This window comes from Girardinichthys multiradiatus, chromosome X (genome assembly GCF_021462225.1).
Source record: "Girardinichthys multiradiatus isolate DD_20200921_A chromosome X, DD_fGirMul_XY1, whole genome shotgun sequence".
Classification (NCBI taxonomy): Eukaryota; Metazoa; Chordata; class Actinopteri; order Cyprinodontiformes; family Goodeidae; genus Girardinichthys; species Girardinichthys multiradiatus.
Genome location: NC_061817.1, coordinates 40,225,666 through 40,253,662, shown reverse-complemented (window position 1 = coordinate 40,253,662; position 27,997 = coordinate 40,225,666). Strand labels below are relative to the sequence as shown.

At 42.7% G+C, this 27,997-nt stretch overlaps 1 protein-coding gene across 1 annotated transcript; it reads left to right on the top strand.

The window, feature by feature from the left end:
- The first annotated feature begins 405 nt into the window (after positions 1 to 405).
- On the top strand, positions 406 to 27,138 carry LOC124862573 (transmembrane protease serine 9-like). The gene is made up of 10 exons (XM_047356564.1): positions 406 to 480; positions 8,848 to 8,868; positions 9,056 to 9,215; positions 12,320 to 12,594; positions 15,397 to 15,542; positions 15,631 to 16,015; positions 16,118 to 16,289; positions 16,520 to 16,770; positions 16,881 to 16,978; positions 26,302 to 27,138. Exons 1-10 carry the CDS (start codon positions 426 to 428, stop codon positions 26,629 to 26,631), a joined length of 1,893 nt encoding a protein of 630 aa, XP_047212520.1. The 5' UTR covers positions 406 to 425; the 3' UTR covers positions 26,632 to 27,138.
- The last annotated feature ends 859 nt before the right edge of the window (positions 27,139 to 27,997 follow it).

Genomic DNA, 27,997 nt, shown 5'->3' with positions numbered 1-27,997 from the left:
CCAACCATACAGACATCCAACCATACAGACATCCAACCATGCAGACATCCAACCATGCAGACATCCACCACACAGACATCCAACCATACAGACATCCAACCATACAGACATCCAACCATACAGACATCCAACCAAGCAGACATCCAAACCACACAGACATCCAACACACAGACATCAACCACACAGACATCCAACCACACAGACATCCAACCACACAGACAGCCAACCACACAGGCAAATATTATAAAGAGTGAAAGATTAGGCAACTGAAGAAGAGGGGATAATCACATCAGATCAGGTAAAAATGTGTGAGGTGATGACAAATAGGTGAAGTGTGGGCGTGTCATTGGACAGGTAGCTTTTAGAGCAGCAAAGAAAGGAAGGATGGTTATTCCTGGTGGTGCAGCTGATGGTAACTTGAGGTGATGGCTGTCTACAAGGCCGTCTGTGTGGCAGTTCTGCTGACTCTGCTGACTAAAGGTAAGAATCTCTGCATTCACCTACACAGCCACAGTTCATGTTAGTGAATGAAAATGTGACAAAATATTTTTAAATGTGAAGCATAGTTCAGGGTGAACCAAATCTTATTGTTTTTGTTCATAATGCTTACAGAAGCTAAAATAACATGATGTGAATTATAAATGACAATCATTTTGTCCTACCTGCTGTACAGAAATAAATACAGATTCTGTAAACCAACTTCATTTTCAATTTAAAGTCTCATAGCCTTGGGTGCTGCTTGTCCCTGAGCTAAAAATTGGACAGACAGAGAGCCAAATGAACTGGTAGGTCAGGTTTATGAAAGGTTGCTTTCATATCACTGTCTGCATCTTTACTGTAACCTGCAGCTCAAGCATTCTTCATGTATGTTTTCCTTCAGTCTTTGACTATAATGTGATAAGTATGTTTAAAAAAGTTTTAGTACCATCTTTTTTATTTGTATTTTAGTTTAATTTGGCGTATAGAGTATGTTCACTGTGTGGTTTCATTTGTTACATTTCAAAAACAATGAGGATTTTATTGATTTTATGTCAGTTGGGTTAAACGCCTTGCATTCAACTTAGTAAAGCAAAATATTTTAACAAATCTATCATCTGTTTGAACATTTAAAGACAAGAATCTTAAAGAACTCACAGGGAATGGAGGTATAATCTTCTGTGTAGCAGTGATAAGAAATGTCTTTAAACGAGCTTAAAATGTGCTAAAGAGAGAATGCAGGAAATTACAAGGGCCCCATTACTAGAAAGAATACTGAAGTACACATACACAGTTGCTGATGTATTGTTTTACAAACTGTAACAGTTAGTACATTTTCCCTGCTGCCCTGGCTGGGAATAAGTAGGTGTGGGAAATATATTGATGAATGTTGCTGAGTTTTGCCTCTGAAGTTGGAAAACCAATAGGATCTGCCAACTGTTTGCTCAGTAACAAGGTTACCTGCTTCTAGCAACAAGTTCTCTGCAGTTGTATGCATTCCAATATTAAAACATCAGAGAAAATTGTCAAAGGTAAAATAAACATTGGATATGGAAGTCTGGGTTAGAAAGAAACCTCAGACAGAAGGCCTGTACTGTGAAAGAACCGAGGTTCGTTCTCTCTTACAGGGGTTTTAACTCTTCATCTGCTCCTGCTTCTATTTTATGCAGACGATGATCATATCTATGTGCTAATTAAGGGTGAAACAAACTTTAGTGCAGCCCCTCTTGATTGTTTTAATGACCTGAAGGGTTGGATGGCTTTCAATTTTTTTTTATTTTAACAATACAAAGACTGAGGTGACAGCATTTGGTGCCACATCAGAGGGCCTGTGTTTGGACCCAAAACCCAAAAGAAGCTGGACTTGAAGACAGCCTTGATTTGACTGTCAAATAAAGGCTGATCATCCATTTTAAAACCAAGATTTTTGCCTTTGGCTTCAGCAGCCAGCCAAGTTTTAGCCCATGCTCACAGAAAAGAATTTGGAGACAGTAATCCACGTCTTTGTGACCGCACGGCTGGATTACTACACACTTTATTAAGGTGTCAGGTGGTCTTTAATCACATGTCTGCTGATGGTGCAAAAGTGCTGCTGCAAATATTTTAACTAAAACATGCAAGTTTGAGCACATTACACCAGTTTTGAGTTCGCTCCACTGACTGCCTGTCTTCAAATAGTCTCGCCCCTCCATACATCTCTGAGCTTCAACAGCCCATCATGCCACCTCGTTCTTTAAGGTCAGCTGACCTTCTGCTCCTGTCAGTAATGAGAACCAGGCATAAGCACAAAGGGAACCGGCCTTCTCTGTAGCGGACCCTATGTACATAAGGCAGGCATCCTCTCTGGCCATTTTCAAATCACTTTTAAAAATCATCTTTCTCTCAGGTTTTTGATACTCAGTGGGCAGCTGGTTTCCTGTTGTCTTTATCTCAGTTTTATGTTCATGTATTTTCCTATTTCATTAATGTTGAATTTGTTTGAAGTGCTTCATAAATAAAATCGATTAGATCCTGTTCTTTCGTCTTGTTCAGGACAGATTATCTGGGCAAAACGTTTTCTGTTCTTCGCAGTTTTATTCCTGTGTTCTTGTGAGGCATGAAACGTCCTGGCCAGAAAGAGACATGCTATGCTTGCAGGGTATCTGTTTACCTTTTATTGTTCAAATTATTACTTTATTTCCTTTAACATAAAAAGAAAATGTAGCTCGCAGTATGTACAACAGGAGGCGCTGCAGACAACCTTTATTAGCTGAAAAGCATTTTACAAAAAATATGAAATCTTTTCTAACTTTAAGAACATATTTATACTAACTATAATAGATTTGGGCTGCACCTGATTGTTAGGAGGGAAATTATATTTAGAAGAAAGAATGAACATATTGCAATTATATCCACACATAGTGAGGTAAAAAAATGATTAGATATAATGATATGATGAATAGGAATAAATAGGAATAGGCATAAATTAATACAAGCAGAAATAATAGTAAACTAAATACATAAGTTCAATAAAGGGTAATAATTTATACTAATTTAAATTGTTATTTGACCAAGTCTAAAGTTTAGAACAGTGAAATCCTGCAGGTAAAACCTCCATCTTCTACAGGTTTCATTCTAAATCCTGGGTCAAGGGTTAGGCTTAGTGAAAGGAGTGAAAGACAGACAGATCTAGATTTCAAAAGTCAAGCAATATAAAGAAATATTGTGTTCTCTAGACCCCAAAGGTGCATTTAAGAAGGGTTTATAGGTGAGGATGTATTATAATGATTGAACACAGTTTTGTCTAATGAGGCCAAGACATCAGAATTTTACCTGAGATTTGACTGTTCCTGCACGGGTTGGCTGAGGGACCACACATTAGGGGTTGCAGAAAACAGACAAAAAATGAAGTGCTTAATTCTGGTTTGGAACCAGCACTTGTTTGGACCACTATTGCACTGGTTCCAGTCCCAAAAAAATGGCGCTACTGGTTCCACCACCAAAGTAGCAACTGTTCCTATGTAAAAATGGTGCTATCTTTACAGGGTCAATGCAACATTTTATCAGGGAGCAACGATGAACTAACGAGACTATTATTTAAAATGTGAGGCCCTCATGTTTAAAACAGCAGAGTTAGAATCTGCTATGGACCAAACGTTACAAAACACTGATCTTAAAAATAAATCAAGGGTCAAGAGAGCACTAACAATTTACAGAGTAGCCCATGCAGAGCACAGCATGTGTTCACAGTCGCAGGGGTTAATTAAACTCACCCTGGGTTTGGGCTGAGAATATTATTGAGATAAATTATTGGCTGTGGTGAAAAGCCGTAACGCTCGGATATATATTCATCCAGAAAATGATAAGACGTCTAATCTTGGCCTGATCACCCCTCCTGACAGAAATTTCTGAGGAGTAGTTGTGCTCCAACGTCTCCAGGCTCCTCCAAGAAAATCTTGCCATTTCTGACACTTTGCTTGTTCCAGATCTCAGCAAAAACATAAACCAAACCCAGGGTTAGTTCAATGAACCCTGCTAGAAAAGCTTTTTATCAGATTTGAATAAATAAATGAATCTGACTGCATTATTCAATGATTAGGATTAATTGGAATGTATGAACCTGACTTTTGTGAAGTGCCTTGAGACGACATGTGTTGTGAAATGGCGCTTGTCACAATATGGTTTTGGATCGGACCAAAGTGCAGACAAGAGCTTGGCAGGATCATCTTTGTAATTCAAAGATTTATTTACAAAGTCAATAAACGTAGCAAAATCACTGCAGGTTTCCCAAGGCAAGACATGGCAAACAACAAATCATAATCATGAACAAGAACAAGGTGTGACGAACACAAGGAACCAGCACCGAACAAAGACACAAAACCAACAAATATACTGTGAATAACAAAGGCAGATAATGAACAGAACAGGGCAAGGATAAATAATCAAATGGGGAATAAAGAAACTAGAATAATCATGACTAAAATAAACAGAGAAACTAGAGGGAACATTGGAACAACAAGAACAACCTGAGAACAAACAAAGAACCCATAAAGAAAACCTGAATACAAACCTAACCACACTGACTGAAATAACTGGAAAGGAAACAGAAAATAAACTAGTAAACAAGAAGAGTGCAAAGGAACAAATAATAAAACACAATTAAACACAAAGATACTAAAGAGAAATAAAACTAGAGAATCCAGGGAAGACCAAGAACTATAATAATTACAATAATAATAATAATAAACCATACAAAGTAATAAGAAAACAACCATAAAATAACTTAAGTAGTAAACACTAGGAGGCGGAAGAGGGAGAAATGAAACATGATACAAAAACCAAAATAGAAAAATCTAAGCAAAAGGTAAACAAACAAAAAGCTACAAACGGAGTCCAAAAATGTCACTCCGTGACAGCGCTATATTGTTAAAACTGAATTGAATTGAATTACAGAGCAGGGTTGATTTGAGGAGTACGTTGCAGGGGTAACTCAGCTCAGGGTAACGGCTACCTGGCTTTTTGAAACCGAAAACCCGGGGTATGCACATACTAACCCCAGAACTTATTCAGAGTTCTCACTAACCCTGCTTTCTGACAGGGGGCCCTGGTTGCACGGTCAGCATTGGACAGAACATTAATGAACACAGGCGGGTTTTTATAACTGGGTCTCTATGTTAAGCTGGTGGTATTCAGACAAATGCAAAGAGTTGTGTAGATAAACCTGTCTTAACCTGCACTGTGATCTTCTACACAAACTCACAAGGAGAGATTGTTTCATCTGGTTCAGAGATAAAGAGTAACCTGGTTCTTATTGTTCAGTAGAAAGAAACTCTAACAAAGGTTTTATACTACAACTAGAATTAACTGGTATAGAAACAAACTATAATATTATATTATTTGAGTGAATATTTGAAGAAGTTTTTAAAATCATTAATCATTAAGGCCAAATTAAGGAAAGTTTTTGTGGAGGAGCAGTTTGTACAGTCAGTGAATGCTGCTGTGCTATAAAACCGCTTTGTCATGATAACAAAAGACACAAATACAGGTTTGAACAGTTTGTTCACTATATCTTTTACCCGTGTAAACACTACAACTGTGTTCGGGGAACACATGTTTGCATTTCTTTGAGACGTAGCAGTAAAACCTGTTTGAGTGGATGCTACTCACCAACATACTGGTCCACTTGAAATGGGACAGCACCTCCTTCCTCCGCCTGCAAACATACAACAGGTGCCTCATTCACTGAGAGTCACCTGTTAAGCCCGACCGATTGCAATAGTGCTTCCACTTGAAAATGATTATTTTATAACTTACCTTTACACAGGTACCAAAAGGGTGCATGTAGACCTTATAACTGTGGAGCTTTACTTGATTCATTTCAGGTATGTAATTTTAGGCAGAAATTGCTTCTAAAACTCTTAGGGGTTCTAATATGAACAACTGAGGTGGAAAGTGGAACAGAACTAAAAATATTCCCATTTACTTGAATTTCATTACTTTTAGTTCATAACAGATAAAACCATTTTAGTTTTTATTTATATTTAAATCAAGATGTTCCTCAATTTCAAGCTGCAACAAAGTCCACAAAATGGCCTGAAGGAGGCCAAAAATAAGTAAAACCACCCGGTCATCTTGGTGGTTGTTCACTGCAATGGGATTTGGCAGGACACCACTGGAGACCATCTGACTTCCACCATTTCTGTTAAGGTCTGTGGAAGTAAGTTGAACACTTTGACTAAGTTTAGAAAGGGGCGACTCTGTAGGTGCTGCATGTCTGCTGTCTGAGTCTGCCCCCTGCTGTGGCTGCTGTGAGTGAAAATGCAAATTGGGTACCTGAGAGGTGAGGGTCTGTTCCTGCTTTTGGGATGAAGCTTTCTTGAGCTCATCTGCCTTCAGGTCCACTAACTTTGCTTCAGCTTTCTCCATCCTCTCCTCAGCTTTTGAGAGCTCAAGCTTTGCAGCATTCTCCCTTTGAAGAGCCATCTGATGGCCAGTCTGTAACTGAAGATATCTTTTAGCTTCCAGTTGTGATTTCTGCTGATACAACAAGGTAAGCTGACAGACATCTGAAATCAGAGCATCTCTAGACGGATACTTAATGAAGTTTACCAATTCCTGAATCCTCTCATCACATGTGGTGAGGTCAAACTGATTTAAAACAAACAACAAAGTTATGAGAAATTGTTAAAAGCAATAACATCCAACAAATGTACTATATATGTATATTTGACTATACATATAATGCAAACATTTGTATGATTGTAAAACCTGAGCACAAGTTGATCATTCAACCTGTGACTTATGTGTTACAATGCTACTCCTTTCGCTTTTATTTGGACAGTGATGTCACAGGAAGTCCGCAGTTACCCCGTTTCCTGGCTGTGCCGGAAGTTCGTTCGTTCGTCGTCTTCCGCTTATCCAGGACCGGGTCGCGGGGGCAGCAGACTCAGCAGAGACGCCCAGACGTCCCTCTCTCCAGACACCTCCTCCAGCTCCTCCAGGGGGAGCCCAAGGCGTTCCCAGGCCAGCCGAGAGACATAGTCCCTCCAGCGTGTCCTGGGCCGTCCCCTGGGCCTCCTCCCGGTGGGACGTGCCTGGAACACCTCCCGAGGAAGGCGTCCAGGAGGCATCCGGTATAGATGCCCGAGCCACCTCAACTGGCTCCTCTCGATGTGGAGGAGCAGCGGCTCTACTCCGAGCTCCTCCCGGATGGCCGAGCTCCTCACCCTATCTCTAAGGGAGTGCCCGGCCACCCTACGGAGGAAGCTCATTTCAGCCGCTTGTATCCGTGATCTCGTTCTTTCGGTCATGACCCAAAGTTCATGGCCATAGGTGAGGGTAGGAACGTAGACCGACCAGTAAATTGAGAGCTTTGCTTTTCGGCTCAGCTCTCTCTTCACCACAATGGACCGGCACAGCGCCCCCATTACTGTGGCAGCTGCACCGATCCGTCTGTCGATCTCCCGCTCCATTCTTCCCTCACTCGTGAACAAGACCCCGAGATACTTAAACTCCTCCACTTGAGGCAGGAACTCCCCTCCAACCTGAAGAGGACAAGCCACCCTTTTCCGGTCGAGTACCATGGCCTCGGACTTGGAGGAGCTGATCCTCATCCTAGCCGCTTCACACTCGGCTGCGAACCGCCACAGCGCATGCTGTAGGTCTTGGCTAGAGGGGGCCAGCAGGACCACGTCATCCGCAAAAAGAAGAGACGAAATCCACTGGTCCCCAAACCAGACCCCCTCCGGCCCTTGGCTGCGTCTAGAAATCCTGTCCATAAAAGTTATGAACAGGACCGGCGACAAAGGGCAGCCCTGCCGGAGTCCAACATGCACTGGGAACAGGTCCGACTTAGTGCCGGCAATGCGGACCAAACTCCTGCTCCGCTCGTACAGGGACCGGATGGCCCCTAATAAAGGGTCCCCGATTCCATACTCCTGGAGCACCCCCCACAGGGCTTCACGAGGGACACAGTCGAATGCTTTCTCCAGGTCCACAAAACACATGTGAACCGGTTGGGCAAACTCCCATGAACCCTCGAGCACCCTGTAGAGGGTATAGAGCTGGTCCAGTGTTCCACGGCTGGGACGAAAACCACACTGTTCCTCCTGAAGCCGAGGTTCGACTATCGGTCGGACTCTCCTCTCCAATACCCTGGCGTAGGCCTTACCAGGGAGGCTGAGGAGTCTGAGGAAGTAGGTTAATGCAATTTATTTTGAAAGTTCCAGGAAAGTCTGTACTGGCCTTTCACGTTGTAACCATGGCTGTGGGTCCCAACACTCTAAAGAGCTTCTTGTGGTCAGTATGACTAGAAAATGTATTTATTAATTCAGTGTATTCCCAGAACTTTCTTCAAAGTCAAAAGTTTTCATGCAGTAAGATTACTGTGCCTTTAAACAATATGAGAACACGCAGATGCTGATGTCATGGCTTTGGAAGCTTCTAATAGGTTAATTCATAACATTTGGGTTAAATGGAGGAACAGCTGTGGAGGACGCCTCACACACTCTAGAGAACTGTGGACCTCCACCAGTCCAGTTCCTTCTTGGGTCAAACTTCCAGATGCCTGAAGGTTTCACTTCAGATATTCAAATAATTACACACAAATATAAATGGCATGGGGATGTCCGGCCAGACAGATTCTGTGTCCCAGAGATGAACGGGTTCTGGTGTGAAATGTGGGAATCAACTCCAGAACAAAAGCTAAAGACCTTGTCAAGATGCTGCTGAACTGTGTGTTATTGGCATGAAGAGCATGCTGATATTTACAGCAGTAAAGCTTCGGGGTCAGTCTACCATATTGTAATTAGGCCAGCCCTGCTATCAATGATCCCACTAAAGTAAATAAAATGTCTGATTTCTACCTCTTATACTTTGTTTCCTGTTTTTCAGTGTCTGAGTCACAGCTATCTGGTAAGTCAGTGTTTCTGTTCATATTACCAGCTAGTATTTATTTAAGCTTACATTTTCATATTGTCAATATTTCTGTCAATCTTCAATGCCAAGTAAATACAGCTAAATGTTACATGACAAGAGATCAGATGGACAGAAGCAGACAGTGTTTTCAGGGTGAAACATTTAGATGTCCATCTCTCCTCAGTCTGTGGACGGGCAACACGGAACTCCAGGATTGTTGGAGGACAGACGGCCGTAGCAGGCAGCTGGCCCTGGCAGGTCAGTCTGCACACCTCGGCTCACTTCTGTGGAGGATCTCTGATCACCAACGAGTGGGTGCTGACTGCCGCTCACTGCATGACTAGGTGAGCAAAGAAGGCAAATCCAACCAATCACTCAGTCAACAGTTGATTAGTTTAGTAAACAAGAGAACTAATGCAACCAACACAAAGTGGATCAATTCGAAGAAAAACATTCATATTAAGATTGTACTCATACTCGTACTCGTCGTCTTCCGCTTTATCCGGGACCGGGTTGCGGGGGCAGCAGACTCAGCAGAGATGCCCAGACGTCCCTCTTCCCAGACACCTCCTCCAGCTCCTCCAGCGGGAGCCCAAGGCGTTCCCAAGCCAGCCGAGAGACATAGTCCCTCCAGCGTGTCCTGGGCCTCCTCCTGGTGGGACGTGCCTGGAACACCTTCCGAGGAAGGCGTCCAGGAGGCATCCAGTATAGATGCCCGAGCCACCTCAACTGGCTCCTCTCGATGTGGAGGAGCAGCGGCTCTACCCTGAGCCCCTCCCGGATGGCCGAGCTCCTCACCCTATCTCTAAGGGAGTGCCCGGCCACCCTACGGAGGAAGCTCATTTCAGCCGCTTGTATCCGGGATCTCGTTCTTTCGGACATGACCCAAAGTTCATGGCCATAGGTGAGGGTAGGAACGTAGACCGACCGGTAAATCAAGAGCTTCGCTTTTCGGCTCAGCTCTCTCTTCACCACAACGGACCCGCACAGCGCCCCCATTACTGTGGCAGCCGCACCGATCCGTCTGTCGATCTCCATTCTTCCCTCACTCGTGAACAAGACCCTGAGATACTTAAACTCCTCCACTTGAGGCAGGAACTCCCCTCCAACCTGAAGAGGACAAGCCACACTTTTCCGGTCGAGAACCATGGCCTCGGACTTGGAGGAGCTGATCTTCATCCCAGCCGCTTCACACTCGGCTGCGAACCGCCACAGCGCATGCTGTAGGTCTTGGCTAGAGGGGGCCAGCAGGACCACGTCATCTGCAAAAAGAAGAGATGAAATCCACTGGTCCCCAAACCAGACACCCTCCGGCCCTTGGCTGCGTCTAGAAATCCTGTCCATTAAAGTTATGAACAGGACCGGTGACAAAGGGAAGCCCTGCCGGAGTCCAACATGCACCGGGAAAAGGTTCGACTTAGTGCCGACAATGCGAAAAAAACTCCTGCTCCGCTCGTACAGGGACCGGATGGCCCCTAGTAAAGGGCCCCCGATTCCATACTTCTGGAGCACCCCCCACAGGGCATCACGAGGGACACAATCAAATGCTTTCTCCAGGTCCACAAAACACATGTGGACCGGTTGGGCAAACTCCCATGAACCCTCGAGTACCCTGTAGAGGGTATAGTGCTAGTCCAGTGTTCCACGGCCGGGACGAAAACCACACTGTTCCTCCTGAAGCTGAGGTTCGACTATCGGCCGGACTCTCCTCTCCAATACCCTGGCGTAGGCCTTACCAGGGAGGCTGAGGAGTGTGATCCCCCTGTAGTTGGAACACACCCTCCTGTCACCCTTCTTATGTAGGGGGACCACCACCCCAGTCTGCCAATCCAAAGGCACTGTCCCCGACCGCCACGCAATGTTGAAGAGGCGTGTCAACCACAACATCCAGACTTGAGGTACTCAGGGCGGATCTCATCCACCCCCGAAGCCCTGCCACCGCGGAGCTTTTTAACCACCTCAGTGACTTCAGCCTGGGTGATGAAAGAGTCCAACCCTGAGTCCCCATCCTCTGTTTCCACCAGGGAATGCGTGATGGCAGGATTGAGGAGATCCTCGAAGTATTCCTTCCACCACCCGATAATGTCCCCAAGTCGAGGTCAGCAGCTCCCCACCCCCACTGTAAACAGTGTTGGCGAAGCACTGCTTCCCCCTCCTGAGGCGCCGGACGGTTTGCCAGAATCGCTTCGGGGCCAACCGGTAGTCCTTCTCCATGGCTTCACCGAACTCCTCCCAGGTCCGAGTTTTTGCCTCTGCCACAGCCCGGGCCGCGGCACGCTTGGCCCCACGGTACCCGTCAGCCGCCTCAGGAGTCCCACAAGCCAAACACAGCCGATAGGACTCCTTCTTCAGCTTAACAGCATCCCTTACTGCCGGTGTCCACCACCGGGTTCGGGGATTGCCGCCGCGACAGGCACCGCAGACCTTACGGCCGCAGCTATGGGCAGCAGCATCGACAATAGATGCGGAGAACATGGTCCACTCGGACTCTATGTCTCCAACATCCCCTGGAATTTGGTCAAAGCTCTCCCGGAGGTGGGAGTTGAATACATCCCTGGCCAAGGGGTGCGCCAGACGTTCCCAGCAGACCCTCACTATGCACTTGGGCCTGCCAAGTCTGTCCGGCTTTCTCCTCCCCCAGCGGATCCAACTCACCACCAGGTGGTGATCCGTGGACAGCTCAGCCCCTCTCTTCACCCGAGTGTCCAAAACATGCGGCCGAAGGTCTGATGATTCGACAACAAAGTCGATCATTGACCTCCTGCCTAGGGTGTCCTGGTGCCAAGTGCACTGATGGACACCCTTATGTTTGAACATGGTGTTCATTACGGACAATCCGTGACTAGCACAGAAGTGGCTCTAGGGACGTGGAATGTCACCTCGCTGGGGGGGAAGGACCCTGAGCTTGTGCGGGAGGTCGAGAGATATCGACTAAAAATAGTCGGGCTCGCTTCCACGCACAGCGTGGGCTCTGGAACCCATCTCCTCGAGAGGGGCTGGACTCTCTTCTACTCTGGAGTGGCCCACGGGGACAGGCGGCGGGCTGGGGAGTGTTTGCTTGTCGCCCCCCAGCTCAGCCGTCTCATGTTGGGGTTTACCCCAGTGGATGAGAGGGTCGCATCCCTGCGCCTTCGGGTTGGGGACAGGTCTCTGACTATCATTTCAGCCTACGGGCCGAGTGGTAGTGCGGAGTACCCGCCCTTCTTGGCGTCGGGGGTGCTGGATAGTGCCCCTCCTGGGGACTCCATTATTCTGCTGGGGGACTTCAACGCCCACATGGGAAACGACAGTGACACCTGGAGAGGCGTGATCGGGAGGAATGGCCTCCCCGATCTGAATCTGAGTGGTGATTTGTATTAAGATTGTTTAAAAAATAAACTATTGGGAGCTGGATAAAATCAAAGCTTCAGAAAGGTTTACAGATTTCTGTGTTTGTCTCTTTTGATAGTTTTACCAGCAGCACAGCCAATCTGAGGGTGTATTTGGGTCGTCAAAGTCAGCAGGGTTTCAACCCAGATGAAGTCTTCCGGACAGTAGCGCAGGTTATCATTCATAAAGATTTCAAAGTCTCGACTCTGGACAACGACATTGCCCTGGTGAAGCTCTCCTCAGCCGTAACGTTCACCTCATACATCTCACCTGTCTGCCTGGCGGCCTCAGACAGCATCTTCTACAGCGGCGTCAACTCCTGGGTTACCGGCTGGGGCAACACTGGCTTCAGCGGTAGGTCACACGACAGAACAGAGGAACGGAGTTGTAGTTACTCTGGTCAACTTAGAGTTAAGTTGGATAATCTTATACAACAAACAGATGCAGTGGAGGCTCACCATGTAAGAACAAGCAGAAGCAGTACAGATGTGTCAAATGATGTTTAGCAAGTCCAATAAAATCAATATCTATAAAACAAAAAAATATTGCATTAGAAAAACAGTAGAAATTGTTGGTTCCATTCTCTAGTTCTTCTTTTTCACAGCACCCTAAGATTCATTATACACCACGCTGCATATTTTATTATGGACTTACAGCTAATGAAAACCCAAAATTACAATATTACATCAGACCAACAAAAATCATTTTGAATACAGAAATGTTATGTTGTTCTACACAATCATGGAGAAGACTGGTGGACTCATTGCTGAAGACGCTGGCTGTTCACAGAGTGCTTTATCCAAGCATAATCATAGAAAGTTGAGTGGAAGGAGAAAGTGTGGTAGAAAATGGAGCACAAGCAACAGGGATAACCACATCATCACTGACTGTGAAAAAATGTATTCTGAACTTCCAGCAGCTTGAATTCAGCACTGCTTCCCTCTTCCTCCTGAGACCTTGGTTTCCAACTGAAATGCTAAATTTACTTTTATCAGTGAACAGGACTTAGGACTAAAGAGCAACAGTCCAGTCCTTTTTCTCCTCAGCTCTGTTGAGATGCCTCTGGTGTTGTCTCTGGTTCAGGAGGGATTTAACACAACGAATGAGGCAGTCGTGGTCCATGTCCTGGATATGTCTGTGTGTGGTGGATCTTGAAGTTCTGACTACAGCTGCAGTCCACTCCCTGGGAATCTCTTCCATATTCCTGAATGGGCTTTACTTCACAATGCTGTCAAGACTGAGGTTGCTTGTGCTGCTCAATCTAAAGTATGACATGGTGTTTCAAACAAAACCTGCATTTCTTACTGCCTGACATTAAATCAGACTAGAATTTTCCTTTTTTAGGTGAGTTAGAAATAGCTATCAAATTATGTAGTTTTGCTAAATATCAAAATAATGAGAGAATTACTGTGCTTTTTAAATTATTTGTACAGGCTCAGGTGATGATGATGTCATGGTCCTGTAAACATCTGTGTAGGCGGGAGAAAGCTGGTGAATAGATCTTCCGCTTCCTTGTGTGACATCATGGGGAAAAAAATCAGCTACTATATCTGGAAAAGAACTCTGGACCTCCACCAGCCGGGTTCATCCTTGGGTCCAATTTCCAGATGCTTGAAGGTTTCACATTTATCTGTTCAAACAATTACATGCAGCTATAAACCGCATGGAGATGTCCAGCTATCAGACAGTTCAGGAAAGAGATGGGTTTTGTTCCCAAAATGAACGGGTTCTGGTGAGAAATGTGTGAATCAACCTCAGAACAAAAGCTAAAGACCTTGTGAAGATGCTGCTGGAGCTGGCAGGAGAGTCATTATCCACAATGAAACCAGTCCTGAACCAACATGGACTGGAAGGCCACTCATGGAGGAAGAAGCCAGCACTGCAAAAGCAATTCAGTTCAGTTTATTTCTGTAACATCGATTAACACATGTCGTCTCAAAGCACTTTACAAAGTCAATTCAATCCAATCATACAGATTTCAAGTCAGGTTCATTCATTCAAATTAATCTTAACTATCAAACAGTCAGATTCAGTTATTTATTCAAATTGGATAAAAAGTTTTTCTATCTAAGGAAACCCAGCAGATTGCATCCAGTCAGTGACTTGCAGCATTCACTCCTCCTGGATGAGCATGTAGAGACAGTGGACAGTCACTGGTGTTGACTTTGCAGCAATCCCTCATACTGAGCATGCATGTAGCGACAGTGGAGAGGAAAAACTCCCTTTTAACAGGAAGAAACCTCCAGCAGAACCAGAACCATTGTGAGCTTCCTTCTGCAATGGCTGACTGGGGGTTTGAGAGAAGCAACAAAACAGCCAGATTATAGTTTGTAAACGTCCCCAGAGGCAAAGATCCTGATGTTTGAAGACATGTCCTGTGGTTGGATGAGACTTAAACTAAAGTGTTTTGACATAATATCCATCATTACATTTAGAGGAAAATGGTAGAAGCTTTAAGCCTGAGAACATCCTAATTGTGATGTACGGAGGTGGCAGCATCATGTTGTAGGGGTTTACTGCTGCAGGAGGGGCTGGTGCGTTTCACAAAACAAAGGCCTCATTAGGAAAGAACATTATGTGGAAATATTGAAGCAACATCTGCAGACATCAGCCAGGAGGTTAAACTTGGACACAGATGGGTCCCCATGGACAATGTCAGATACAGAGTGGCTGAAGGACAACAAAGTCCATGTTCTGGAGAGGACATGATAAAGTCCTGTTCTCAGCTCTAGGAAACATTTGTAGGAGCTGAAAAGTTCTATATGAGCAAGGTGACCTAACCTGACCCAGTTACACTGGTTCTGTCAGGAGAAATGGGCCATATTTCCAGTAATTGGGAGAACCTTGTGGGAAGAAACCCAAAACATCTGGACAGTTTAAAGGGCGATGCTACCAAGTACTGAGGAGATTGCTTGAATTTAAAGAATGTTTATAAAATATCTGAAAAAAACATTTAGCAATAATGTTGATAATCTAATCTGACCTAAAACGGGAAACCTTAAGCAGCTTTTATTTTAGACAGAAATAAAAGGTTGTGTCTTTTCAAACAGTAGATGTAAATATCTAGTTTCTACTGTAAGTCCAGCATTTTACTAGTCCGTTAGGTTTACTATCCCTTACATTTAATAATAATAATGTGGATTTGTGTCTCCTCAGTGGCTCTTCCTTCTCCCCAAAACCTGACGGAGGTGGAGGTGCCAGTTGTGGGAAACAGACAGTGTAAATGTAGCTATGGACCGAACACCATCACAGACAACATGATCTGTGCCGGGCTCACTCAGGGAGGAAAGGACTCCTGCCAGGTGATCATCTTTGCTTGTTAGCAACTGGTGTTGTCCAGCAGATCATTTCCTCTCATCGCCTCTCAACAACATGTTTTTCATTTTATAGGGAGACTCTGGAGGTCCAATGGTGAGCAACCAGAACAACCGCTGGATTCAGGCAGGAATTGTTAGTTTTGGAAAACAATGTGCTTTGCCAAATTTCCCTGGAGTCTATTCTAGAGTGTCCCAGTATCAGGCCTGGATCAACAGCCAGATAACCACAAACCCTCCAGGCTTCGTTACTTACACGTCCACCGGAAATGACAGGGACCTCAGCATCTCCTGTCCAGGCGTACCCCCAATTATGTCAGCAACCGCCTCCACTACTACTACTACAACTACAACCAGTATTACTAAACCAACAACAAACCTTTCAAGTATCTCAGCACCATCCCGTACAACAACCACCTCAACAACCACAACCATCCTTCCACAAAACACTGCCCCCAGGCGTAAGTACTAATCATGTGTAGATTTAGTTAAAACTCAGTACTAACACCTTTTGGTATATTATCAGAGTTTTATTGACTGTTGTTTTATCATTCTCTCGCCAGCTGTAGTCTGCGGCCAGGCTCCGCTAAATACTCGTATAGTGGGTGGAGGTTTGTCAGTGACAGTAGGTGAGTGGCCGTGGATGGCAAGCTTGCTGCTGAAAGGAAAGCATGTCTGTGGAGGGACGCTGGTTTCAGAGGATGCTGTTCTGACCAATGCTAACTGCTTCTCAGGGTAAGCTCCAGCAGAGGATGGTAGCTGTTTGGTCAACTTGATCTAATTAGATGTACCATGGGGCAATTGTAATCCATCATTTACTGTCCGAATATTTATTTGAAAACCTCGAATGTCAGCCTTTGATGGTGTAAAACCAGTTTTTATATAAATATTTGGAGAAATGCTTCTTCTAAGACTTTATTTTAGCATTTCCTCAGTCTTAACTCAATCCATTCTCTCTCCCCCAGTTCCCTCAATGTGTCGGAGTATGTCGTTGTGTTGGGTCGTTTGAAGCAGAATGGAGCGAACACTTTTGAGGTTTTTTTTAATGTGGTGAACATCACTCTGAGCAACTTAACAGGTTCCAACATTGCGTTGCTTCAGCTATCAACCAAGCCCATCCTGAACAATTACATCCAGCCCATCTGCCTGGGCAATGGAAGAAACTTCTCAGTGGGATCTACGTGCTGGGCTACAGGTTGGAGTTTTGGGAATGGAGGTGAATCAAACAGACCAAGACTGACACAGCAATGTTAAACATGCACAATCAATCATAAAGATGAATGCAAATTCAGGTTATTAAACAAAAATGTATTCTCCGTAATTTAGGTGAGCAAGATCTTCTGGAATTCAAGACCACAGTTTCCGATTGTGGGAATGCCTCAGTAACCAACAGCATGTGTACCAGTCAGTTTGCACTGGAACAGGTGAGTAATTATACATTATTATTGCACATTATTTCATCTTACCTCCTGAAAATAAGTTCCCCCGTTGGACAGAATTGGTTTGAATGGCCAAAGGATCTCAGATTTGATCATTTTAGGGGATTATTCCTGAATAGGGATAATGTGTAACTTCAAGGATCTTATGAGGAACCAAGGGACATTTTAGAGGACAGGTGTACTGTCACCACTTCCTGATATCCAGGATAGTAAATGACATGCCAGAACACCCCAAAATGTAATAACTGTGTGTTAGAAAGATCTGGCAAAGAAATCATCAGGTCCCATCTTTTCAACATTCTGAGAGGAGGCATTGCCACTGGACTGCACCAGTCAGAGAAGATCTGGTAATAATACACAATGACACAACTCCCAAAAAAAGTGTTGTTGAAGCCAAAAACAACTCATACAACTTAAAAACCAGTTCATTACTTCCACCTGCTGGACTGGAGTGAAACTCTGCACATGATACAACAGTTTTTATGGTTAGTTGACCCCGAAACTATAGTAGAGTAGATCAGACATTTTGTAGGTGTTTTGCAGAGAAATTAATTTTCTGTGGTTTCTTTATGTTTAGAGACCTCATTAATATTTGAATCAATCATTTAAATGATGCATGCTAATGTTAACCATCATGTTGAGTCACCTGGAGCAGTGCTGCTATTTACAGCATGCTCCTAAGCTCTGTCTTTTCTGACTACAGATCTAACAGGAACGGGCTGAGAGTGATTATTGTCCTTCCTTATTATTAGGTATTATTTAGTCAACTCAGAGGTAAGAACGATACAGTCATAGTTACTTGTGACAAGGGTAGCCCACTTTGCAGTGAAACTACAAAGTTTTGACACCCTATCTCTTTATTTATATGCACAGTTCAACAGACAGTTCAGACAGGGTGTGTGTGTGTGAGACGGAAAGGAGGCTGGTTCACACAAAGATAACAATGATCTCACACACACAGGGAGGAAGGCATAGTGCAGGTGCCTTGCAACCCAAGGTTTTTACATGAGTGATAACAAGTCCTCACACCCATCCAACAGTCCCTCCTTTTATCACAAGTAAAAACATTTAATATAAAAACGAGTAAGAAAAATACTTTGTATGAGCGAAAACCCACGGACGGTAAACAGATTATATTTTGTGGGAAATACTCATACGGCCCCGCCGCCCTCGGCGACCATTAAAAGTTAAATGTTGATTAATACTTGAAATCATAAAAATAAAAGAATAATACTTGAAATCATAAAAATAAAAGAATAATACTTGAAATCATAAAAATAAAAGAATTAAAAAATCTGCCCTGTTTATGTCATCATTGTACTTTTTCTCATTTCACTTAAGCAACAACTTCTTTCAATTTTCTGCTGTAAGGTCATTTTATGAAATACAATGTATGAGTACACTCAGGCTTTTGATGTGATTTATTTACAACATGTCATCATAATCGTCCCCTTCATTTTCGTGCATTTCTACCTGGTTCAGTGTTGCATATGCCACCATGAACAATACCAGAAATTCTGTAGGAATGGATGTGCGTCATGTTCTTCCGTCAGTGTTCTGAGATGGGTCCCGTCTGATGTCCATCTCTTCTGGTTCGGTATCACCTCCTGTGGATCCTGCTTTAGATAGAGAAAGAGTCCTGCTACCAGAATTAAGCTCAGGCTTATCAGTCCTGTCCACATGTTACAGAGAGCCATTTTATAATTGGGCGCAGATCAGCTGTTTTCTTCACCGGTTTGAGACGCTGGGCCATCTTTGAACCCGGACTTCCTCTGCTACCCCGTCGGTTGGTTTGGCTCCTGTAATGGCAATACTGGCTTACAGTGGCTTTTATGGATCCAGGAAGGCCTCTCTGCTATTTTCAGAGCTGTGGGCGTTGTTAGGAGTATTTGAAACGGCCCTTTCCACCAAGGAGTGCTCCAATCCTTCCGGTGGAGTGTCTTAATCAGGACCAGGTCTCCAGGCCTCATTCTGTGGGATAGGAGCAGAGATTATCGGCAGACCACTGGACATTTGTTCTTCTTTTGTCTGCAACATTTTATTCATCCACTCAGCTAATGAAGGTTCCTGTTGTGCTTTCTCTATTTCATTCATGTCAGAGGGCAGAGAAAACGGTCTGCCATGTACCATTTCTTTGAGAATACAAATTCACATCAGCAACTTGGTGTCACGTGATCTCAGGCTCAGAACACAGTGGGTGGAGTTATACAATGATGTACAGTAGGTGGCAAATGGAGTAAGACCAGTTTGATTTGGAGTTATTCTCATCCATAATTTAACCAGGGATAGGCATCCGGGCCATGGCCTCCCTGTTTCTTCCATTGTTTTCCTTAATCTTTAACTGAAACCCTAATGCTTTAGAACTTAGTTCTATTAATTTATTTACAAAATGAGTTCCATTATCTGACCTTATAATCTGTGGGATACCATATGTGGGGAAGAAATGTGTCACTAGGTTCATCTATTACAACTAGGCAATATTTCTTCCCCCGTGTTTGCAACAAATTATGCATGATCTGCAAAAATGATTTGCATAGTCAGAAATATTTATAGTGTAGCATTAATGCTTTACCAGATGTGACATATTCCCCCCTTGACACGTGGGTCTTCCCAATGTGTCACTGTAGCCGCTGTGTTGTATAACTTTTTTGGGAGGATTGGTTTATCTTCTATCTGATAGATGTCATCTTTTTTCTGTGCTCCTCTCTTTAGCCAGGCCTTTATTTCTGTCTTGGGTGCTGACTGTTGGGCGTCTTTCAGCACGTCTGTGTCTATAAATAGCAGATCTGACATTTTCTCTTTAATAGGTTGAAATGAGTTAGTTCTGTCCCTGATGATGTTTTAAAACCTCTATTTTGCCAAATCTTAGCATGGTGATGTACTGATCCGAAAACGTATTGGCTGTCTGTGTATATAGTAAGTATTTGTCCCTCATGTAATTCACATGCTCTTACTACAGCATATAATTCTGCTGTTTGGGCTGAGCATGTATTGGGTAGAGATTTAGCTTCTATTATCCTATCGATGGTTGTTATTGCATAACCAACTCTATTCTTTCCATATTCATCTTTAGATGCTGAGCCATCTACAAACACAACACATGAATCTGGTATAAGGGTTTGAGAAATGTCTTGTCTGGGTTTTGTGTCTTCTTCAACTTTTGCTTTATAAGAATGTGGTTTTCCATCTTCTGCAGTAGGTATTAGAGTACTTGGATTTAAAGGGCACATCTTTTTAGAGTTATGTTTGGCTGTGATAATAATAGCGATGTCAGTGTGATATGTCTTGCATGTAGCGTCAGGTGCTTCTCTTAATATTCCTGACTTCAACATATCTTGTATTACTGGCTTAGTACCTTCTTCAGCTTCTGGCTTTAAGGGGTATTGACGGACTAATGGCCTTTTTTCAGATATTAGTTTAACCTTGTATGGTGGGAACCCCTTTATAAGCCCTACATCAGTTGATGATTGGGACCACAGTTCAGGTGGGACAGCAGCTAGGGCAGGATGCATGTTGCTCTCTTTGCTCTCAGCTAAGCCCTGTATTTGTCCCTCTGCCTCATCTAAATGTGTCCTTGGATGGACTTTGACTGTCCACGCCAGAATGAGCTTCCATATTCCTGTATTAGGATCCACTTTTGACAGTGTCAGTGCTATTCCTGCAGAGGTTTAAAGCCTCTGTTTTTCCAAATTCTTATTATTCTTTTTTACCATATTTTATAAAGTAAGTCCTTATTACATTTAAAAATGAGATCACTATTTTTGGTAGTTGCTATTATTATAAATAATGCTTGGTTTAGTTCTTATTAAAAATAAAAAATAAAAACTCACTCACTGATGAACACAAAAAATGAAGGGCATATTATATCTTATAATCTTAGTTTATCTTACCCAGTTTTATAGATACAACATACAGTTTCAGTCAGCTTTGTATTTAGTTCAAGTAACTAAAGTTTGTTTCAATTAACTCAAGTTTTCTCTATTTCAGTCCAGTCCAGTTCTGTTAAGGTTCATTTCATCTTATGTTAAGTTTGAGTCTAATTCAATCATTTTGAACCTGACTGGAAAAAGTCTAAACATCTGTTAAAATCTTTTTGTTTTACCATAGAGAACTGACCTAATATTATTATGGTAATGGTGAGGACTCTAATTTTTACATAACATGAAACAGACATTTATTTCACAAAAACAGAAAGTCAAACACAGACATTTGGCCACATTAAAGTTTAAATACCCTGTTTGTAAAAGAATTGTGAAAAATTGAAGATGGGTCTATGAGCTTTCTTATGGTTATCAGTATTTTCAATACAGGTAGAACTTTTGCCATCTTTATATGATTTTTCGAAAAAGATTCTGGAAACCTTATTAAGATATAAATTTGACAAAGATCATCAGAACATCAGACCTTTATTAGCGCTTTTAATGTCCCTCAAAGATGCATTACAATGAAATCAGTCATTCCCATTCACACACATTCACACACTACTTACTTATTTCTCTGTCAGAGTCATTTTATTTGCAAACATTTGAGCATAATTTGACTTCTATTATTCTTAAAATGCACATTGTTTCCTCATAACCCCTTTTGTTTCCACAAGGTCTGTTTTGAACGCTTCAATTCTTTTTTTTTTATTCACCAAGAATCAATAAGGTGGTCTTAGTGGGTCCACCTTAAAGGTGTTATCTGTTGGGTGTCATGTTATCATTGTCAGGTCAGTGAGGTTCATAAGTCAGTCAGAACCTTGGTCATTTGTTCTGTGCACATAATGTTTCATAGATCCAGCCTATGATTAGTCAGCAAAACCTCCACCTATAGGAGAAAAAATGATTGTTAATGAATGAGCTGCATTTCCTAGGAACACTGTCTTCCTCCTGGATGAGCATCACCTGTTGAAAAACTTTCATCATTGTTTGTTTCACATATTCAATCACATCTTTATATTATATCAGTAGGTGAAGTTGTTAGTATCTCATGTAGACTGACATATACTGTTGCATTTGGAGAAGATCTCAGATTAAATAAACTTAGTTAGAGCTTCAATCCAGGTTCATTTTGTGTCTGCAGACTTTAGCCAATTTTTCTTTTCTTTTTTTTTTTTATACATAAAGAGCAAGATTCAAAACATTTTCAAAAGGCAGATTGTGGCAGAATGTAGACAAAACTGCTTATTGATTGACAAAATAACATTCAAGCACACAATCACCATATTAAAAGGCTCTACTTCTAGAGAATCACTAAACGTCTGAGGTCCGGTTTTGGCCCGCGGACCTTGAGTTTGACACATGCAGGGTAGAGTTACAATTTTTTTTTTTTTTTTCAGACCTTTCAGCAGAGACAGGCTTCTGCTGTTTGCAGAAGTTTTATCTTTGTTTTCAGGCAGCTGCATCTCTTTATCAAGGTCGTTTCACAGAGCTGAAATTTAACTTCTCTCAAAGAGGAAAAATGAAGAATGCACACAATCTGAGCCAAATATGGAATTATTTCCCTGTAAAATGAATCTTTTGCATTTTATCATGATATTGTTGGTAGTATAACACCATAGAATGATTTTTAAAGCACCTGTTTCTCACTAATGCTTGCCTACAAAATCTTTTACTCTCAGATTACTTCTTTAACAACTCTAGTCATTGTTCACTGGGTTGTCCAGTTGGACAGTTTCCATGTTGTCCACATTGTCACCTCCTCTTTTAACTTATTTTACCACGTCCTCTAAAACCATCTCTTAGTCTTTATAATTTGGGGCTACCTTGGTATTCTAAACTGGGATGGGTGGCAGTCCGCCCCCCCCCTTATTTGTTTTCAGTTAAGCTGAAAGTTTTTTTTTCTGTGCTTTTCTTAAAGCATCAGTATTATGGCTGTCAGTTAAAAGCTGCTCTTATTGTTGTTTTTTTTAATTAAACTTTTTGTTTTAATCTGTTTATCAACTGTGAGCACTCAGGGACTGAAAAGTCCCCTTTGAAATTATAACCTGGCAAGGTTTTTTATTGTCTCTTGAATCCTTTGAATGCATAATCTCCAGTTTAAGATCCCCGTGTAGTTTTAGGATTTCAGTGATAATTAAGTTACCTGAAAATCCGTATTTTTATGCCATCGTGCACATATTTCTGTTAAATCAGAGCTTTTTCTCTGTCTCTTCCCCATTGTTCTTTGTTATTTTTCTCTTTTTAGTTTTCATTATTGCTAATTTTAGATCCCCTTGTAATTTTAAGACATCCTTTGTATCTAATTTGCCCAAAAACCCATGTTTTTTATTTTTTATTCCATCTATGACAGATCATACCTGCTCCTTTTACATAGTTCTCCATAAACTTTACCTCCCCTTCTAAGTCAATTAGTTTACTTTGTTTCTTCTCCATTATGTTTTATGTTAGTTTAATTGTAGTATAAATGTCCCAGATAAAAGGTCACTGGCATGAGACTTTAAGGAGAGGACATTAACACGCCCTTCTACTGCGACTAATTCGCAGCGGTGTTAATTTTCTGGAATGAAATCCGACCTGAATCTCCAAAGTCACCAGTACGTAGTTTTAATCTGGGCAAAAGAAAACACAGGACTAGCAGAATCCTGCTATGATTCTATTAAAATGCTTAGTCCTCCATATACACACAACACAGTCACACAGTTAGTTTCAGGTACCTTGTAATTTTTTCTAAGTTAACTTGGTGTTATTTTATGAGCTCAATTTACTCCGTTCTTTTTACTTTTATAGCGCTTATTCTATTCCCTCGCAGGGGAATAACCCTTAGTCGTTTTATTTGGCCCCCTTCTTGGCGGGGCCCTACCTTAATTTGTCACTATTCCTTTCACGGTGGAATAAAACCATCCCAATGCAGCGTCCTTACCGGCGACGCAATACCAACGACTTTTAAGTACTTTTCTTCTTTTATTTATATAGCGCTTACTCTATTCCCTCTCAGGAGAATAATCCTCAGTCGTTTTCTTTAATCCCCTTCACGGCGGGATTGTACCAAATTTGTCACTATTCCTTTCACGGTGGAATAAAACCATTCGAATGCAGCGTCCTTACCGGCGACGCACTACCAACGACTGTTAAGTACTTTTCCTATGAACTGTATTTTAAAACTGTCTCACCTCGGAGTTGACTTCTTGGTGACTCTTTGGACCCTGTGAGAGTCACCCCGCGCAGAGGAAGGCAATAACCCACTGGCCAGGTGTGAATTCACACACACCGGGACTTTCAGCCACTCCGGCTAAAGGAGGCTGTGCAGCGGTGCTTCGCTCGACGTCAGGCTTCCCCCACGGATCCCAGAGTCACTGTTAAAGCAAAGAGAAATAAGGTTATTGAATTAATCCGGCTCGAAGGACCAATAAATATTAGGTATTATTTAGTCAACTCAGAGGTAAGAACGATACAGTCATAGTTACTTGTGACAAGGGTAGCCCACTTTGCAGTGAAACTACAAAGTTTTGACACCCTATCTCTTTATTTATATACACAGTTCAACAGACAGTTCAGACAGGGTGTGTGTGTGTGAGACGGAAAGGAGGCTGGTTCACACAAAGATAACAATGATCTCACACACACAGGGAGGAAGGCATAGTGCAGGTGCCTTGCAACCCAAGGTTTTTACATGAGTGATAACAAGTCCTCACACCCATCCAACACTTATTTACTAAAATAAGACTGAATAAAGAGACGGAAAACAAAAGGACTTATTTACAACAGTTAGCAGCCAGTTTAGAGCACAGCACTGCTTTCTCCAGCTAATGTGGCTCCCGTAACTCACCGCTCGGTTCTTCATACTTAATGATCGTTTCCATGGTAACATGAAAGATTATTCACGTCTGATAGGGGAGTTGCAGCATGCTTGTCTGTTCAACATAGATTTGTGGGACATCTGTGGGCTAAAACTGGACTAGACGCTGGAAGCATAGGGTTGCTGCTTCGACATCAGGAGACGTGACAGATACTGATCCGGTCGTTTATATTCACACTATGTTTCATGTTCTGACAGAAACTCAGCGGCAGAACATTTTGGGTTCTTAACGTGACATGGCGTGAAGACTGGTGTCTGCAACTGTGAGAGGGGAACCGACCCGAGCTGACCTCAGTCTCAGTCAAGCAAACATTTTCTGAGCTGAATCTGGACCCAGTTGGGTAGCCTGAACCAATTACTGACCCGACTAGAAGTTTGTGTTGCTGACAGGCAATGAAATAGAAGCTGGGACATGACAACAGCTGTGAGACGTTTAATGAGATCAGTTGAGTTTAGATGGTTTGAGAAATCCTGTAGTCTGTGATCCTCAGCAGGTCCAGTTGTTCCGTCTGGGATCCTCAATGAAACCAGTCTGTTTGTGGGAACTCCAGGTCCAGACCATTGAAGCTATGTCCCGTGTCTCCTGCTTTAGTCACCAGCTAAGACCAGACAGCGAGGAATGTTGACAGGTTGCTTGTTTATTCTGCAGTGATGCAGCATTTCTGTTCCATCCTGTTGTAGTCAGGACAAGTTTTGAACGTCACTGATGTTAATCCACTGGTTGAACCACATTCCTGCCCTCATGGGAGGTAATGAAAGAAGTCTTTACAGATAAAAACGGGCTGCAGACAGCTTTCAGGTTCCTCTGTCCCACTCACCATGATGAGCTTCACTTTTTACATCCACGACTCTCATCAAAGCTACATTCAGCCAGAACAGAACCCACCCATAAAACCCACTAAAAACTTATTGAGTGCAGCTTCTTGCCACCATTTTATTATGAGACTTACAGTCAGAAAATCACAGATTACTGATGGGATAAAATGATGAATATTAATTATCCACAGCATGAATAGATGATACTGGATTCTCAGAAATAATGGTCTAAATAATTACATTTAATAAGTCCAGTGGATCCGAATATATGAAAATTAGCAGTTAATACTAACATATTTACAGAATAAAACATCTAAAGGGAAAACCAAAGCAAACCAACAAACTCAGAGCATTAATTAGAAATACACTCGTTAAGAAGCAGCAGCATCAAATGTATGAGGAGAACGTAGAACAATATCTACCGTAGTTACCAATAATGGTTCCTTGTGCAGGACTGGAGATATGCTCACAATACAGCAAGCTCCTTCTTTGGCTTTCATTGATGAAGATAGCAGGGTGCTGGGCCACCAGCTCAGTTCTGGTTCTTGGGCCACTGACTTGAGCGTGATTTTCCTGCCATAAAGGGGTTCTGTTTTAGGTTTTCTGCTGGATTATAAATGATCTTTGGAGAAGAACCAGGCAGTGATTAAGTCTTGTTTTCTACCAGTTCTGAGCTGTTGACTACAAACCTTCATGTGCTTTTATTCTTCCAGGGTGACTCTGGCGGCCCGCTCATGTGTGAGCAGGATGGATCTTGGTTCCAGGTGGTCGTGCTATCATATGTTGACATCTCTACCAGACAAAACAAAGAAACCACTGTGATGGTCTTTGAAAATCTGAATCGCTTTCAGGACTTCCTGATTCAGTCACTGGGGACCTTTCTGACTCCAACCATAGAAGACAACACCATCAATAACAGCACCGTCAACACGACTGCAGCAACATCCATCATGACAACCAGTGGAGGAAGTCAACATTACTTCTCCTGGTTCCTCTGCTGGCATCTGTTTGTCCTTGCTTTTTGTCTCCTACTGTTTCCATAGAAACGTCCAGCTTTACCTTCTTTACATGATGTGACGCACAAATGAGTGTAAACAATTGTTTAGTTGGACACTATGGGGGGAAAACCCAGTCAGAGCTTTTATAGTGGGAATCTACCTGATTTTGAATCTCACTCTAAGAGTTCTGATGAGCCTTTAAACCCCGCTGAAGCCCATTGTTGAAGAAACCTTCTGGTGTCTGTCCTCAGTGGGACATTGTTTTAGTTTATTTCTGAAGGAATGTGGTTCCAGACCCTGCAAACTGGACCTCTGAAGCTGTTTAAACATGTTGACAGATATTAGTAGGACTGCAGGATATTATCAAGTCTAAGTCTGTGTAAAGGTTACATTGAGTCAGAAATGCCAATGATGAACCTGTTTATCTTGTACCTACCTCACTTCAGCAGAGTCCTCCAACACTGCAGTGAACATTTTAACCACTAATGCACTTAATGTTTACAATTAATATTTGCACTGAAATTAAACTGCACTGCATTTGCTCTAATAAAAGTGTTTTGTGGTTTACTGGAGAAAACAAAGTCCTGATGTGATAAATTTGGGTGTTTCTGTTTCTAGCTTCTTCCAGATTGGTTGATTGCACATTACTGGAAAGCTACAACTGCATAGGCTTGAATATGTTTTATCTAAGTCTACAAAATGTAGGAAATACACTGAAAATGAGTTGTGTCCAATTAACTGCTATGAATCAGAAACAGGCGGACCCAAAATTCAGCCAGACACAGTACTGAAAGTTTAAAAAGGTTTATTCAGCCACAGGAAAACATCACACAGGTAACACTCCTCACAGCTTCCAGGAATCACTGAGGCAGAAAGAGAGATTAGTGACTTGTAGTCTCTCCAGATTTTGCAGGGATCAGAAAAGTCACTAACCTGCTTTTGTCTTGAGTGGAACTTGAAACCCAGAGGGGAAACCTCAGTGGGCGGCAGGCGGTGATCTCCACAGCACAGGTAAGAAGTGACTCCAGGCTCAATAATCCAAGGACAGAAACAGGGTCAACGATCGGAACCAGAGGCGTCAGGCAAGGGGCAGGCAGAGGCATAAATCCAAAAGGCAAAGCAAGGTCAAGAACAATGATCAGACAGGAAGGAACGCTGGATATCTACTCACAAGATGGCTTTCAAAAATCTGGCACCGTCTTCTTGTCAGAGTCAGTATATATCAGGGAAGACACAGATGCTTGGCTTTCCACAGATTGCACTGCAGCAGCCACCAGGTGCATCTAATCTGCTGATTGCAGCCAGAGTGACAGGGTAGAGCAGATGTACCAGAATCATAGCATTGACGCTGTTCTGCATGTTCTGGATGTTTCTCTTTTTCAGTGCACCCCTGTAGGTATAATGGGTCAAA

Excerpts from the sequence above, each read along its gene's own strand:
- LOC124862573 (XM_047356564.1), top strand. The coding sequence starts at position 426 with ATGGCTGTCTACAAGGCCGTCTGTGTGGCAGTTCTGCTGACTCTGCTG. Across the intron at positions 481-8,847 it reads GCTGACTCTGCTGACTAAAG|TGTCTGAGTCACAGCTATCT; the intron begins GTAAGAATCTCT and ends CCTGTTTTTCAG. Across the intron at positions 16,979-26,301 it reads GTCAGTTTGCACTGGAACAG|GGTGACTCTGGCGGCCCGCT; the intron begins GTGAGTAATTAT and ends TTATTCTTCCAG.